Genomic DNA, 14716 nt, shown 5'->3' on the forward strand with positions numbered 1-14716 from the left:
TTTGAAAGAAGCTGGAGCTGCGAGTTCAAGGGGCCAAGTGCGGGCTGTGGTCTCTGTGGATCAGGGTATTCAGAGAACAAACACAGACGTCTGCACACCAGTCACACACATCTCTGGGGAAAGCTCATCAATCGTGCCCTGCAAATATCAATGATCTTAACACTATTCTGCATCAGTGGAGGTGGCTGTTTTATCTTTGAATGCATTATTCATGCACATATATAAATATTTGACATGATTGCACTAAAAAAGGGAAATTGCTCTTTTATGAGTAGTTTTTGGAGAGATATTTGGTGTACAAGGAAGAGGGGGTGGTAGCCGGGTTATGCGAGTGTACCGCTGGTTCTTGCTTCTCTCATGGGAGTCTGGGGTAGAATTTCAAGGAAGCTTAATTGCACGTAGCTCATGTAGACTATTGAAAAATTCAATAGCCTTAATGCTAAAGAGTGTGTTTAGAACATTTCAGCTTGATTTTTCTTCAGTCTTTTAGTGGAGAACTCTGTTTGCACCTCTCCTATGAATGCGAATAATGGACACGCACATGCAGATGAAGCACAGCATGAGTACAAAAAGACCCATTTTAATGCTCATATGGTCTCTTTCCGCAGGTTGTAAGTCGTGTGGCAGCGCAGCAGGGTTTTGACTTGGACCTCGGCTATCGGCTCCTGGCCGTGTGTGCGGCCAACCGCGACAAGTTCACCCCTAAGTCGGCAGGTGAGAAGCGCTTCTCTCATTGCGATGTTTCTTCTCACTCATCATTGCTACAGACACTCTGCCTGTAATGAATCCACATTTCTCATTTAGCGATGTGACAGGAAATCTTTTAATTGCGGCATTATGCAATCATAGCGCATGGCCATGCATTAGCATGCTTTCACTTTCCTTTGTCCGACACTCACTCATCTCCTTAAGACGATTTAACTTGCCGAGATTGTCTTTTCCTGACAATTTTACACATGGAGCTCTCGGCGTGCCAGAAGCACCCCCGAATAATGCATTGATAAGCCGCCAGAGTTCACTTTCCAAGAATCATCCATCAGCAGAGCAGCATTGCTTTGTAATCAGCTCTGTTTGAAATCCTGACCTTCTCAGCCAAAGCTGAGTGTCCTGTTCTTGTACATTTGTCAAAGTGAATTGCGGACGGGCATCGGCCAAACAGAGATAGATGGCCCGCAAGCGCCGGGGTTGAGGTGTGTGAGTGTACTTCATTTGAGAAAGGCCTGACATGGCTCGCTGTGGAGAATGAAGATAAACTGTCCATTTGAATCACGGTTACTGTGGGACACCTTGGGCTTCCAGAAACATTTTTTTTTGTTCATATTTCTCTTTTTAGATCACTGCAAAAAGTATTTTTCTTAATGAATATCTTTCGTCTTTATATACTTTAAAACAGTGGTGTTTTAGCAGTATTTATAAACTGTTGCAGTATTCATTGAATAAGCTTTTTATTGTTTTTTATTCGTTTTTGGGTTTATTTTTTATTTTTATTGTTTTTAATTAGTTAAAAAAAATAAGTTAGTCACCAAAACAACGTTTTTTTCAGTTTGTTCCATTTTATTTTTTATTTTATTTTATTGGTTAACAAAACAGTGATTATTTATAATTTATGCTAAACATGCTTTATTTATTATATATATATTTTTTACTTTTTAAGTTAATTCCAGTAATTAAACTTGTTTTAAGGATTTAAAAAAAGAGACAAAAATATTGATTAACAAATGTATTTTTTGCAGTAAACAACTGAGATAGTGGCAGTATGCTGTTAGTAAGGCTCCCATGACTTGTTGTTTGATAGCTGAAATATTTCTCCGTTTCATTGATATCTCCTATATTTCAAATCAAGCAGCGTTTATATCAGTGGTTGCATTTAGAGCAGCGGCTGATAAAGACATGGCTGGAAGCAGATATGACTCAGACTTCCTCTCTCTCAGTGCATCATGGGGGCATCCATCTTACCTCTATCATAAGGGCGTCTGCCACCCCAGACACACAGACGACAGTGGCAGGGCTCATAAACCCATCTTCCGTCCCTCTCATTTTCTGTCCTCCTTGATGCCACACACTCTTTCTCTCTTTATCTGTCTACATCCATCTCGGAAACACACACAGAAAGAGCAAAAGGAAAAAAAAGAGAGAGAAGAGATATGCACGTCAGGTCAGGGATTTTAAGAGAAAGTGCAGCCCCAGCGAAAACCCAGTGACAGGCAGGATGGCGACAGAGGGGCGGCCACCCGACACCACACACAGGAGTTCAGTGTGTGTCTGGCGCGCTCAGAGCCTGAGAGATGCGAGACACTCCCACATTACACGATCAATGCACAATCAGGCGGCTGCGGAGAGGCATTCACTGCTGCAGGATGAATCCGTCATGTTTTTCTCTCTCTGTGATACACAATGCAGCTGACGATTGGCTGTGAGGATGGCCAAAACTCATCCACTTACACTTAGAATTACACTTCTATTTGCCTCTCGTAAAAGAATGTTAAGTACCTGCAATGGATAAATACCAGCTGATGTCTTGTAGGATATAGTAAAGTAATTCATATATTTATGCTTTGAGCTCTTGTTAATGTTACATTTCAACAGTTATAGTGTTATAAAATGCTCAATTGGATTCCTTTGTTGTTTGACATGCGATGTAGACAAATCTAACACATTTGCTTGAGGCATGTATTTTTCAATTCTAAATTTGATGAGCAGACATTTATCATTATTGCCAAAACAGTTAATCAGTATATGTCTTGTTTTAGTTGGAATGTTGAATATCAATAAAACAACATAAATTAGTAAAATGTTAAAAAATAGTAAAAATAATTTGTGTGTGTATGTATATATATATATATATATATATATATATATATATATATATATATATATATATATATATATATAATTAATTAATGCTGAGTAATAAATAAAACATTTGTAATTAGATTTAAATAATACATTTATACAGTATAAAACAGGAGAAATTGAAAATGTGTAACATTTAATGTGAAAAACATTAATTCTGTAAGACTAGTAATAATAATTATTATTATAAGGATATACTATTATATATTTTATTTTTTATGAATATTATTATACAATTATCGTAAACATACTGATTAGAAAAGTGCATTGACAAAATGATATAATCAGTGCCGGAAGCACATTGTGCATTTTCACCAGCTGATCTTCAGGAATGTGAGATGCAGTGTGCGTGTGTGTGTGTGTGTGTGTGTGTGTGTGTGTGTGTGTGTGTGTGTGTGTGTAGATGAAGTCCAGTCTGCTGCTTTATGAGTGCTGACCTCTCTGTCAGCGGGATTATCCGGCAGTATTAATCTGTGATTATGGGAATTATCTGTCCACGGTGTGTTTGCATCTGTTTGTGTGTATGCGTGAGTGCTCTTATTGAGTCTGATCTTCTCTGCTTACATGCTACTGACAGACTTTTTAACCAGGCTTTGTGTGGCACCCCACCCCCAGTGCAGTAGGATAATTATTTAGTCTAAAATCTCCCTCTTTAAAGCACAGAGTTGTGTCTGTACCAAGAAATGCTAAATACCTTGTCTAAGATGAACATATGTTAATTATATACAGCATCACAATTGCTTTTGACAGAATTACAACAATATCCTGTCAGTCTCAACAGTCTCCTCACTTAGATCGAAATCGAGTTCTTCCCTCTGTATGTGTCGTTCTGATATATAATCGAGAGCAGGTTAGTTGAGAGATTGACAGCTAATGTGTTTGTCTATAAGGACGTGTTTCTCATTCACACGGCCCCATTCAGAAAGCCTGCTATTACTTAAAAATTGTCCTGAAAAAAGAAAGTCAACTTTCCAAATCACGTTTGTGCCTGCATACAAGAGCAGAGATAGTGTGCCATTGTTCAGAGTGAGATGTTGCGACAAGATAATTGCAAGGTGTGTCTCAATTCAAGTGTTTTTAAAGTCTGTTATTGAGCAGATTTGGCACCAAGCGCACAAGACATTAAGTACAGGAATTTGAACAATGCTTTGTTTTTCCCCTCTAAAATCTTTAACTAGTGTTTATAAGAATTCCATAGTTTGCGTCATTTTTGACACACTAACAAATAGTTTAAGTCGCTTTCTATAATAATTATATTATGATTGATTCATTATGATTCAGCCCATATAACAGTTATTTGTACAGTTTTGAGGACTAAAACAAGGTTATGTGGTGCCCACATTTAATTGCATTTTATTGAAAGGTCTTTCACCATATTCAAGGTTTTGGCCCGGATAGTTTTTTGGATTTGTTTTTGTTTTTTTAAAATGTAGAGATACAGTTGTTTGACGCAGTTGCACGTCAAAAGTAAAGTTGACACACGACTGTTCTCTGAGCAGCGGATTGGCTGAAGTATGAAATTGGCCAATGGGTTGAAATGGATCTCTCAACACAACAGTGAGGAATGTTTCTCCTCTACATAGGACGTCTGTCAGCAGCTTGTAAATCAGCCCAGCTGGAAGGCACGTCAGGAGAGCCACCACTCGGCCATGTCGAGGGTGACGGATCACTTTCCAGCACCCAGCCGTAATTCACATGTCATGTACACACGGGGTTTACAGAGAAGACACGAGTGCAAATACACAAGAAACTTAAGCCCGGGGACCTCCCCGTTGGTTTGATATACCGCAAACCCTGCCTACCTCTATCTGCGTACAGTTGTCACTTCATACGCTTACTTCAGACGATCACTGTGGCTTTGAGTCTGCAACATCAAAGTAGAGATCGTTAGTGGGTCACAATCACCTACAGTATTGCCAGAATTAACAATTACCAAGCATTCAACAATTTCAATGCCAAGCAAGTGTGAATAAATAATGACTATTGTTGATTAGCTAGTTATTTATTAGTTGGATTATAATATAAATTGAAACTAACTCCAAAAAAAACATAAGTATAAAAATTCAGGTACAGTATGTAAATTTTTGCATTTTAGTTAAGAAATATTTAAATGATATACTGGATAGAATATTGCAGTTGAGAAATACTTATGAAAAGATAAAATCCACACATTGTGAGGTGAGACATAAAGTAAATGTTGGGCTTAAGTCTGTTTTCAAGATTCTTCTCTTTTCTTCTGATGTAATCATTCAGCAACAGTTCAGCTACTTTTAGATGCTCCGGATCTGCTAAACTTTTTGTTCTAACAGAAACAAGCCAATTACTTCATTGTAGCTTGTAATGTGAAACAATTATGCCGTATTATGATAGGTTTTTGCATAAAAAGCATCAGGTTATTTATAAGATTGCTCATTTCTAAAGTAGTGAAGTTGAGATCTGCAGACAGAGAATGACTGGAGTGATGTGTTTGTGTTGGTGGATGGTTATGACTCACTGCTTTGCAGTAAAAGTTAAAGGAAGCTCAAGTTCCTGTTTGAGCCAGCTTTGGCTCTTCACCTCTTTTTTCATGTAGCCCGTAGCCTTGACATCTCTCATTTTCTCTGAGTTATTTCATCCCCTCGTAGCTTGATATTAAAGGTATCTGTCACACACAGCGCTTCAATGCCGGCCAGGGAAATGGCGCGCACACTGAGGTACTGATGCTTCGTGCTACATAGTAAGTCTTTGTGGTTACAGTACATTGGAGCTTTCAATGAATTATTGCTAATTTGATGTCACTTGAAATTATTACAGTGATGGTTTTTTTTTGTGCAGCGTCAAGAGAAAGTCCTGCTGTTGATACAGGGTTGTTTTTTTTTTTTTTTTAGAAGATTAGTTGACGCTAATTCAAGGACTGTAGAACAGCTATGTATTAATTCATTAATGACGCACACTATTGACAGCCCGGGGAAGTGCTGGATCCCTTTCTGATATTCAACACTTTTTGATGTGTGCAGTTAACAGTGTTAGCAAGTGTCAAGTTAGGCACTTAGCGTTAAAAGCTAACACGGTTTCCATTAATTTCACCCTCGCACGACACTCAGGAGGGCCGCCCACCAGCCCCGGGCTTAATTAGTGTCTGATGGATTTATACATCAGTGTCATGTGATTAGCTCACCAATGAATGGGATTCACCCGCTTTGATAGCAGTAATCGCAGGGCTGCCAATGCAGCTTTAACCGAATTGATCTAAGCGTGTTGTTTGTTTTCAGTCTTTCTTTGGATGATTTGGTTGAGGGCCAAGATACAGCCCGTCTGCCACAATAGGCCCCGCCTCCTCTTTGCAAGTTTGAAATGTGAGCCACCCATGCCTCCCCTCCCCCTGCCCCACCGCCCTCTGGCAAAGTGGCCGTCGCATTGCATGGATGTGCGCGTGTGTGCGTGGGTTTGTATGAATGAATGAGGGTTTTAGGCATGTGGACATCACTTAGGACACCATACATCTGAGGTGAGAGGACATTTTCTGCTTTTTCTTCCTCTTTCTCTCATCTCTTTCCCTGCCCCCACGTCCCTCTCTTTCTCTCTCTCTCTCTCTCTCTCTTGCTTCTTTTTTTTTAACCCTTTTGAAACACAACGGTGTTTCCTGTTTATTTTGTGGTTTTGCACTGCAGACACTTTACAGGCTTGTCATTCTGTATGTGTGTGTGTCTGAAGTTTCGAAGAGCTTAACCTGATTCCCTGTGGGCTACGTCTTGGAGCAGAGGAGCCAGGTATAGCAGGAGCCCATTAGCACAGAACTCCATCTGTGATTGGCTTTGCACTGGAAACCCAGAGACCGCCGCTGAATAATTGATGTGCATTGTGCAGTCGCTGGACAGGAGAAGAGAGGAAAAACAGAGAGAGAGAGAGAGAGAGAGTCCCAGACAATCAGACAGAGATAGACAGAAAAGCTCGTAGATTTCTCACGGGTTCGTCTTCGCCTGCTGGTAAAATCCCATTTTCTCTCTGCAATGAGAAGACTGCGATGAGAGCCAGATCGCAAGCGTTGGTAAGTCACGTGACGGTCGGAGTGCATGCGGGCGAGTTGCAGGCAGGTGTATGCGCAAGTCCTGCACATGATCGAGTCGTAACAACTGACTGCGTTTGACCTAGTTCCTTCTCTCCCACACACACGCTCACACATAGAGGGTCAGAGTGGGCTTGATTATCTCCAGGAGGAGAGCTGACCTACTTGAGGCACAGTGTTTGTGTCAGTCCTTTAGCGGGTTGACGTGAGCCTGGCGACAGCATGGCTCCAGCCGGTTACATGGAGAGTCTCTTCCTCTGTAGTGGCTACTGAGAGTGTGTGTTAGGTTTTTATGGCGTTGTAAATCATTGGGCAGGGGAGTGTATCTTTGCAGTGCATTAGAGGTTCTGTTGGATGGGCCGATTTGTGAGGGAATGAACCTGGAGATTTCTGTAAGTTGGGTAGGGGTCATGTCTGTGCCCCTGCTGTTTGTATTTTTAGAAAGACAGTTTCATCTCTTGTGTTTCTACAACAGTGTCTAGGCACGATCCCTGGATATTTATAGTAAGTAGTTGTTTCTTGTAACTGCTACAGGGCGGCAGTTAAAGCGTCGTAAGGATAATATACTGCTTGAGCAAAGTCTACAGGTTCCTGTGAAGTTTTGTTAAAGCTCTCGGCCTCAGAATACGTGCTGATGGGGAAATAAACAGCAGTTTGCTGAAATGAGGATCCTGCTGTTCATGTGTGAAACTTCATCCTCAGTGGTGAGGAGCTTTTAATAGCTCGGTGCTCTTTGCCATGTGTCGTTTGGGTTTGCTGGATTTACTTTAAATAAACATGCAAATGTTATATTAACACATTGGCGTACTAATGATTTACGCTAGTTAAATTGTCCTAAGCTGTCTAAAACTACACTAGTTTGTCTTTAGGTTAAGACAGTAAGCCATCTTTGTGTTTTCTCCATGCATTTTTTTTTTTGAAAGGTAGTATTTGGATATTAGATTGATTTATGGGTGTTGATTGTCTTATTTATAAAATGAATAATTACTAAATTTATAGAAGTAGTAAAATAGACTTTAATGTGTTATGAATTGCTGCATTTACAGTAATTGGCTTAGGTTACAAAAGAGAAGTCACAGAAATAACATGCATTACAGGTTATATTTTACAGCTTTAGCTGTTGTTCAACTGAGTGCGAAAAGCAAACTAGCAAATGCATATCATGAATTTTCCACAGACACTGATAAAGTGCCAATGCCCCAGTGCAAACATTTACAGTTGCCCTTAGTTACAAAGTGGATGCAAGGTAAACATCTGAAGAAGTGGGCTGTGTTAACAAACGAAACAAACCATAAACTGTCCGATTACTGCTGAAGCTTGTGATAGGATAGTTTGGATTTTAAATTCTGAATGGATGAGAGGTTTTCAAAGACGGTAATATAGAGATCAGGCTAGTGAACTGTGTTAGTTGGAGAAATATTAATTCTTTATATTATTAATTAATAATATTCATAATTATGGCTATTATTAGATTTTTTTTTTTTATCATTGCACGCTGATCTTTTAATCTTATATATTTGTAGTAATTTTAGAAACATTTTACACACCCCCGTTCAGAAGAGTGGAGTCAGTAAGACTTTTTTTTTGGAAATAAATGATCAGCAGGGATGCATTCAATTGATTAAAAGTGATAGTAAAGAAGTTAATAATGTTACAAAATAATTATATTTCAAATAGTCTTTTGAACATCCTATTCATCATAGAATCCTGAAAAAAGTATAATACTTTTCAACAAAATATTGAGCTAACTGTGATAAGCAATTTTCAATTGTGATAGTAATAGGAAAGTTTTCTTGAGCACCAAATTATTATATAACAATGATTTCTGAAGGATCATGCAACACTGAAGACTGGGGAATGCCAAAAATTCAGCTTTGATATGACTGGAATAAATAGCATTTTAAAATACATTAAAACAGAAAATGGTTAATTTAAATTATGTTGGTAAGTTTACTGTAGAAATACACAACCAATGATATGAATGAACAGCTAAGATTGATGCACATGAACAGTGTATCACATTCATCCTCTAAATCATCACAATCACCGTTTTAATCGTCTGTGCCTGAATTGTCTTGTCATAAAGACCTGTTATGAAGTTTCCATTAGTAATATAGGGTAGTCATAGTCTGTAGGAAAAAAATGTTGACGTTTGAGTAGCGATATACTTGTTGATATGACTAATTTGATATTTAGATGTTTCCTCATACAGTGACAAATGTGTTAGTCATATGAAGCGTCAGCACATTTTTCCAACTGTAATTAAAATGATGTGTCATGAGAGACTGTGGTGTATTTTGGGACATATTTGGATTTGTAGATGTTGGAATGTCATTTTAGAATCATTCAAAAGAATCAAATTCTCTTCGTTAATGCTTTTAAATGTAACATTCACTTTTTAATACTATTATTGTGTAAAACCATAATTCTAGATTACATTTGAGTTGCTTAGCTTGAGATTTCTGACAAATGTGCAAGCACCTGGAATATTTCAGCAAATGCATTGATATTTAGATCCACTGAGATGAGAAGTCAGTGTTTCGCACAGCAGGCCGGAGCAGAACCAGGGTTAAGAGTCTCGTTAAGTCCCATCAATTCAACCAGGACATCAGTTCACCCATTGATGACGTCAACTCTGCTTACTGATACTATCTTGTCTTAATATTTCTTTGCCCCCTTGAGTAAAATGTTGAATTTGAACCCTACAGAAACCACCACCTGCAGGAGATGTCAGAGTGACACAGGTACTCTTCTGTGTTTTAGCATTGTTTGGCTTGTGAAACACATCTAGTGGAAAGCTCTCTCTCTCCTCCTCTCTTTTCATCATCACCCTGGGCATTCATTCAGCTTTTTTTATTCATTCGTACGCAGTCACAGGAGATGAATCACGATGACGCAAACACTTTTAATGTGCTTCCTTTGTTGTGGGGGGTCATTGGCTTCTGACTGAGCATCCATACCTGTTTCACAGACGCATGGGCAGCACTGTCATCTCAGATGATCCTGGGATTTTCTCCCATCATCTTGTAGGTTTACGGCTCAGGTTTTCAGCTTTTCTCCAGACTGTGCAGCTCATTGAACAGGAATGACGTCCCATTTTGCGCTGTTTTATGTTTAAAACAAAGCCTTCATCCATGTGTCACTCACTTCTAGGGCTGCCTTGTCACGTGCCAGTCTTTGTCAGCTCTTCTCCGTTTCATTGCAGTCAATCATTCCCATTTAAGCCGAATCTGTTGCGACAATGCACTGTGCCGTGTGCTTTAAATTCGCTTCCAATTCAAAAGAGCATCAAGCTGTTTGGATTCTCTCAAAAAGACAGCAGAAAGTCAGCGAGCGCCCATTGTGCGGATGTTACTGCGCTGTAGGAGGCGCATTACATCTGTCACTGACAGAAGCAGACAACGATCTGATCGTTTATTTATGCATTCAAATGAGAAATATCACTTTCATCTGTTCGAGCAGCTACTCTGTGGTTGTGTTTGTGGAAATCTGTGTGAAGTGTTTTAATCTGACTGTGTGTGGGTGTGTGTTGTGCCAGAGAGTGTCCTGAATGGTTAGGCCACCCGGTGTGAGAGGAGGTCACTTTGTGGCCTGTTAGCCTCAGTTAGGGGTTAATAACAATGACTTGTGGGAGTATGTGTAGACTGCACTCAGGTTCAGTGCTGGCCTTAATTAAAATGTGAGCCTCTCGTATGTGAGGACCTGCTCTGTGTCATTAGTTAATAGTAGTGTGCTGCCTGAGCACATGCTTGCTATACTGCCTTTCACTGGGAGTGGAGGGAAGACTGTTTCCATAGACTTCACCACAACACAGTGCTTTCTTACAGTTAGAGCATCTCTATTAGCAGGCCCAGATGGAATCTGCTGCCATTTTCCCTTTTTTCATATACCTATCCTTTTTTTCTACATACTCTGTGAATAAGAAGCATATAGGAAATAGATTGCCAAGATATTTAAAGCTACAGTGCGTAACTTCAGGCGGTCTATGGTTAATAAACAAACCTGTATGAGTCTTGCGGAAGAACATTGTAGCCGGAGCTTCTTCTCTGTTTATGTCTATGGCGAATCACACAGGTACAAGGCTATTCCGCAGCAGTACCTACATGAACCAGCCTAAAATAGTCTATATAAACTCTTATTATAGGTGTATTGGAGGTATTCAGGATAAGCCAAAAACATGTACTCGCTTATTATATAAATTTTGAACAGAAAAAATGTTACGGACTGCAGCTTTAATAAACGGACATGTAATTGGAATTTGTAGAACTTTGTGGTTGATTGGTTTTTTTTTTTGTTTTGTTTTTTGCAAAAAAGAACACATGCCAATTAGTTAGTCAAGTATGGATATTACTAACACCGTAATAATAATAAAAAAACAAAAAGATCAAAAAGAATTTTTAATTGAGAATTTTAGCTCTGGCATGCTGTTTCCTTGTATACACCATTATTAGCTTGTTTTTCTAGTCTTTTCTTGTATTCCTTTCACAAACCTGCATTTTTCTGGCGTGTGTGTGGCGGTATTACACAAATCTCTATGAAGGCTGTTGGGAAGTTCAATTTTAAGCTGCTTACACTCACTGGAAAAGACCTGCATTAACAGATTGAAGTATTTAGGATGGATAAATTTGAGGTATTCGTAAAAATTAGGATGAGGAAACATTACTTTCAAATAAACTGGTTATCTGCAACTTGAACTAAATTCATAATATATTTTTTTGTTTGTTTTTAGTTTTTTTCATTGCATGAATGACTTGAAAACTTTGCATAAATGCTAGTTTGTCATATCATAGCTTTTAATAAAAACAGCTTTTAACAGGTCCTACAGTGGTCTCTATTTCCCATGGCCAGCATCTGCTGTTGGATTTCTCTTTGGTGGTTTTTCTAGGTCAGGTAAGGTGCTGTGATGATTAGTGAGGTGAGGATGAAGGGCAGACACAGTATGGCCATGCGGACAAGCAGGATTGTGTATTTTCACTAAGTGGTCCAGGAAGGTCAGTCGACATGTCTGCCAATTCACTGTGGCATCAGTCTGAGACTCTCACGGATTCACAAATTGAGAGTGAGGGTGAGAGAAAAGGTCTCTGAGGACATTTGAAAATATGGCTTGTGTTATGAATTCCAGCCACATTTTATGTTCTAGACATCCTCAGGAGGTTTGAAATTTTTCCACTTTCCAAAGCTGCACTAGTCAAAATTCCAATGTATTCTGTCAGTATGAAATGGATAAGACATAGACTGTGTTATTCTTTTAGTAAGGTTTGTCCTTTGGAAGAAAATAAGACATTTAGCTTTAAGTAGGGCTACATAATCGAATTTCTAATCGCGATTACAATTATGGATGCCACAATTACATAATCGTTCAAATCGGCAGTTAATCGTTCAATGTCCACTGATGTTAATCATCTGCGTGCTTAAGATGCTTCTTTTCTTTCTACATGTCATCTTAAGGGTTTTTCCATTGTTTTAATTTTAATTTAAGTATAACATCATTATACCGTTCATATTTTTAGAATTAGAAAAATTATTATTAGAAAAATCCAAGATGTTGAATGAAATCAAAGAAAAATTGACTGAAAGTAAGCTTAAATTCCAGGAGTGAAGTTTATCGATTAAAGATTTTTTGCGTGTAGTGTGTTTGATCATATATATATTGGAGTTTTAGTTTAGCAACATGCTAACATTAACATCAATTGGAATCAACTAGCAGAGTGCTATTTATATAGGTGTGTTTTTTATGTAGATTTCTTGAATCAGTCACTTATGAGGTCCCGTTTCATTTAGGATGCTGCCTGTGTAGGTAGTAGGACAGCATGGCAGCTCAATAGATTTTTGGAACAAAGCCTTTGATTAAACAGTGACGTTTCTTCTTGATTTTAGTTCAACTCCCTTGTCCAAACCACCTTTCACTGGCGTCTACCTTTTATTAGCAACATCATAATCAAAAAGCTCATAATGAGTCATTGAAGCCAGTAAAACCGAGAGTTTGGCTGAGAAGGGGTGCTGGCAGAGATGAAGCAGCCAACCTGAGAAGGAGCGACAGGCGAAAATTCTTGGGGCCGCTTCAGAAGCGATTTGGGTAACTGGGGGTGACCTGGATTCCCTACATACCGGATCATTTGGGGATTTACCCTGGTCAGTTATTCAAAGCCTACTAAACCTGCTTGGAGAGCCTCTTCTCTAGACAAAGAGCAGACAGGGAGGGGGGTTGGTTTGTGTAGTGTCTGTCTCTCTGGTCTGTTTTGCCAGAAGTCTATAGAGCCACAGGCTGTTGTCCCCTCAGTAAGATGGTTTCTGCTGCAGTCTGGCACCTCTAGAAACAGCAGAACATGGCTAATATGACTCACAGAGCTTGTATGGATTGCATGGATCTTACAGTGTTAGCAAATGTTGATGTCTGCTACTTTGGAGTGCAGTCATTTTTTAGAGTGACAGAATTCTCTTAAAATTATTGATCATATTTAGGATTTAGGGATTTTAAAGAGGGTTGTTTTATTGTAGTTAAAAAATGTAATGGAATTTTTACTGTTTTATTTTTAATTTGGCTTTACAGTTTAGTCATTTAGCTTTTTTTTATTTTATTTGTACTTTTTTATATTAATGCACTAACTTTGACACTAAAATATACTGATATCATCTAATAATATATCTGATATCATCTAAAAATGTTTAATGTTACTGAATTTTAAAAGTGGGTGTCACGTTTTAGAATATGGCACATATTAAAAACATTTGTGATCCTTTTTTTTTTTTATTTAGTTTATTTTAGAGTCAGTTTTCCAGCTTGTGTTTTAATTAACAACATTAACTCAAATGTTTGACTAATTTTTAGTTTTTGTTAACAGTAACACTGGAATCACCGCCCACCTTTTCTTCAAAAAAGTATGTATTTATATTAACATTTTAAGTGTTTTATGATGACACAATATGAGACTGTACACTGATTTGTAAGCACTGTTAATGTCTTTGTTCTCACCCTGAAATGATTTCTTACACTGTGTTTAACAACGTTTTTGAAGCTGCTGTGTTGTGATAAATGGCACACTAAGTATGCTAAGTCTCAGACTGTATTAGAGTCTGGCTGGTGCAAGCAAACCTCAGTTTTATTGTCTGGCATGGCTTTGTGAGAGCTATGCTCTGTGTTGGTACTCATCTCTTCCTGCTGGGATCACTGCCTGGTGCCCACCGCTGTGAGCCAGCCCTGCCACCATAATGCCCGCTGACATAGACCCAACACACAGCCATGCCACCGAAATGCCCATTGCCACAGAGCTACAGTAGCCCACTGCCAACTTAACACTCAACACAACCCTTTCTGGAGCAGGTGTCTGGCAATGCGAGCAGAACTAAATGAGGGAAGGGAAGCAGATGAAAGGAAAACGGAGACTGAGAGAGGCATTTTAAAACAGGGAATGAAAGAGAAATGTGATTAATGCCGATTTACTGGTGAGTAAGGATTCATGATGATATTTGTTAGAGAAACTTTCCTTTTGGTCCTCTCTGCTGCTGTTTGCTAATGCTGTAAAATACAGTGGGATGTAAGGACAGCATGGATTTAAAAAAATGAAAAATAATAATAAACCATGCACGATTTTGTCCAGTTTAAGTCAAATCATTCTAGGAAAGCTTCTCTGTTCCTCTGCGCTTGCGCAGTCGTCTACTTGCACGACAGGAGCTCTATGCAAGCGTGACTACTGCGAATTAATTAGATGTCTTTTGTCTTGAAATTCCTCCAATCTTGAGACATTTTGTTCTGCTGCCGGTGTTTTTTTGTGTGGCAGGGTTTATGCAAAATATATTGTATGTACTCTCAATGATATC

General features: G+C 38.8%; 1 protein-coding gene across 7 annotated transcripts in view; it reads left to right on the forward strand.

Annotated features, from left to right (window-relative positions):
• The first annotated feature begins 434 nt into the window (after positions 1 to 434).
• zmiz1a (zinc finger, MIZ-type containing 1a) overlaps positions 435 to 14716 on the forward strand; it is a 28980-nt gene continuing 14698 nt past the window's right edge. Inside the window, exon 1 of one of the 7 annotated variants that reach the window (XM_026223811.1) lies at positions 435 to 714. Coding sequence is in view for 2 of the 7 variants with exons in the window: in XM_026223810.1 (XP_026079595.1) it covers positions 9585 to 9642 (58 nt within the window). In the remaining 5 variants the exon portion in view is untranslated. Of the gene's footprint in view, positions 715 to 5319; positions 5570 to 5789; positions 6341 to 6486; positions 6881 to 9182; positions 9643 to 13734; positions 14342 to 14716 lie in introns of those variants that run through there. The other 6 variants (XM_026223813.1, XM_026223812.1, XM_026223814.1 and 3 more) reach the window with 6 other exon arrangements.

The sequence above is a fragment of the Carassius auratus genome, chromosome 38, assembly GCF_003368295.1.
Source record: "Carassius auratus strain Wakin chromosome 38, ASM336829v1, whole genome shotgun sequence".
Taxonomy (NCBI): domain Eukaryota; kingdom Metazoa; phylum Chordata; class Actinopteri; order Cypriniformes; family Cyprinidae; genus Carassius; species Carassius auratus.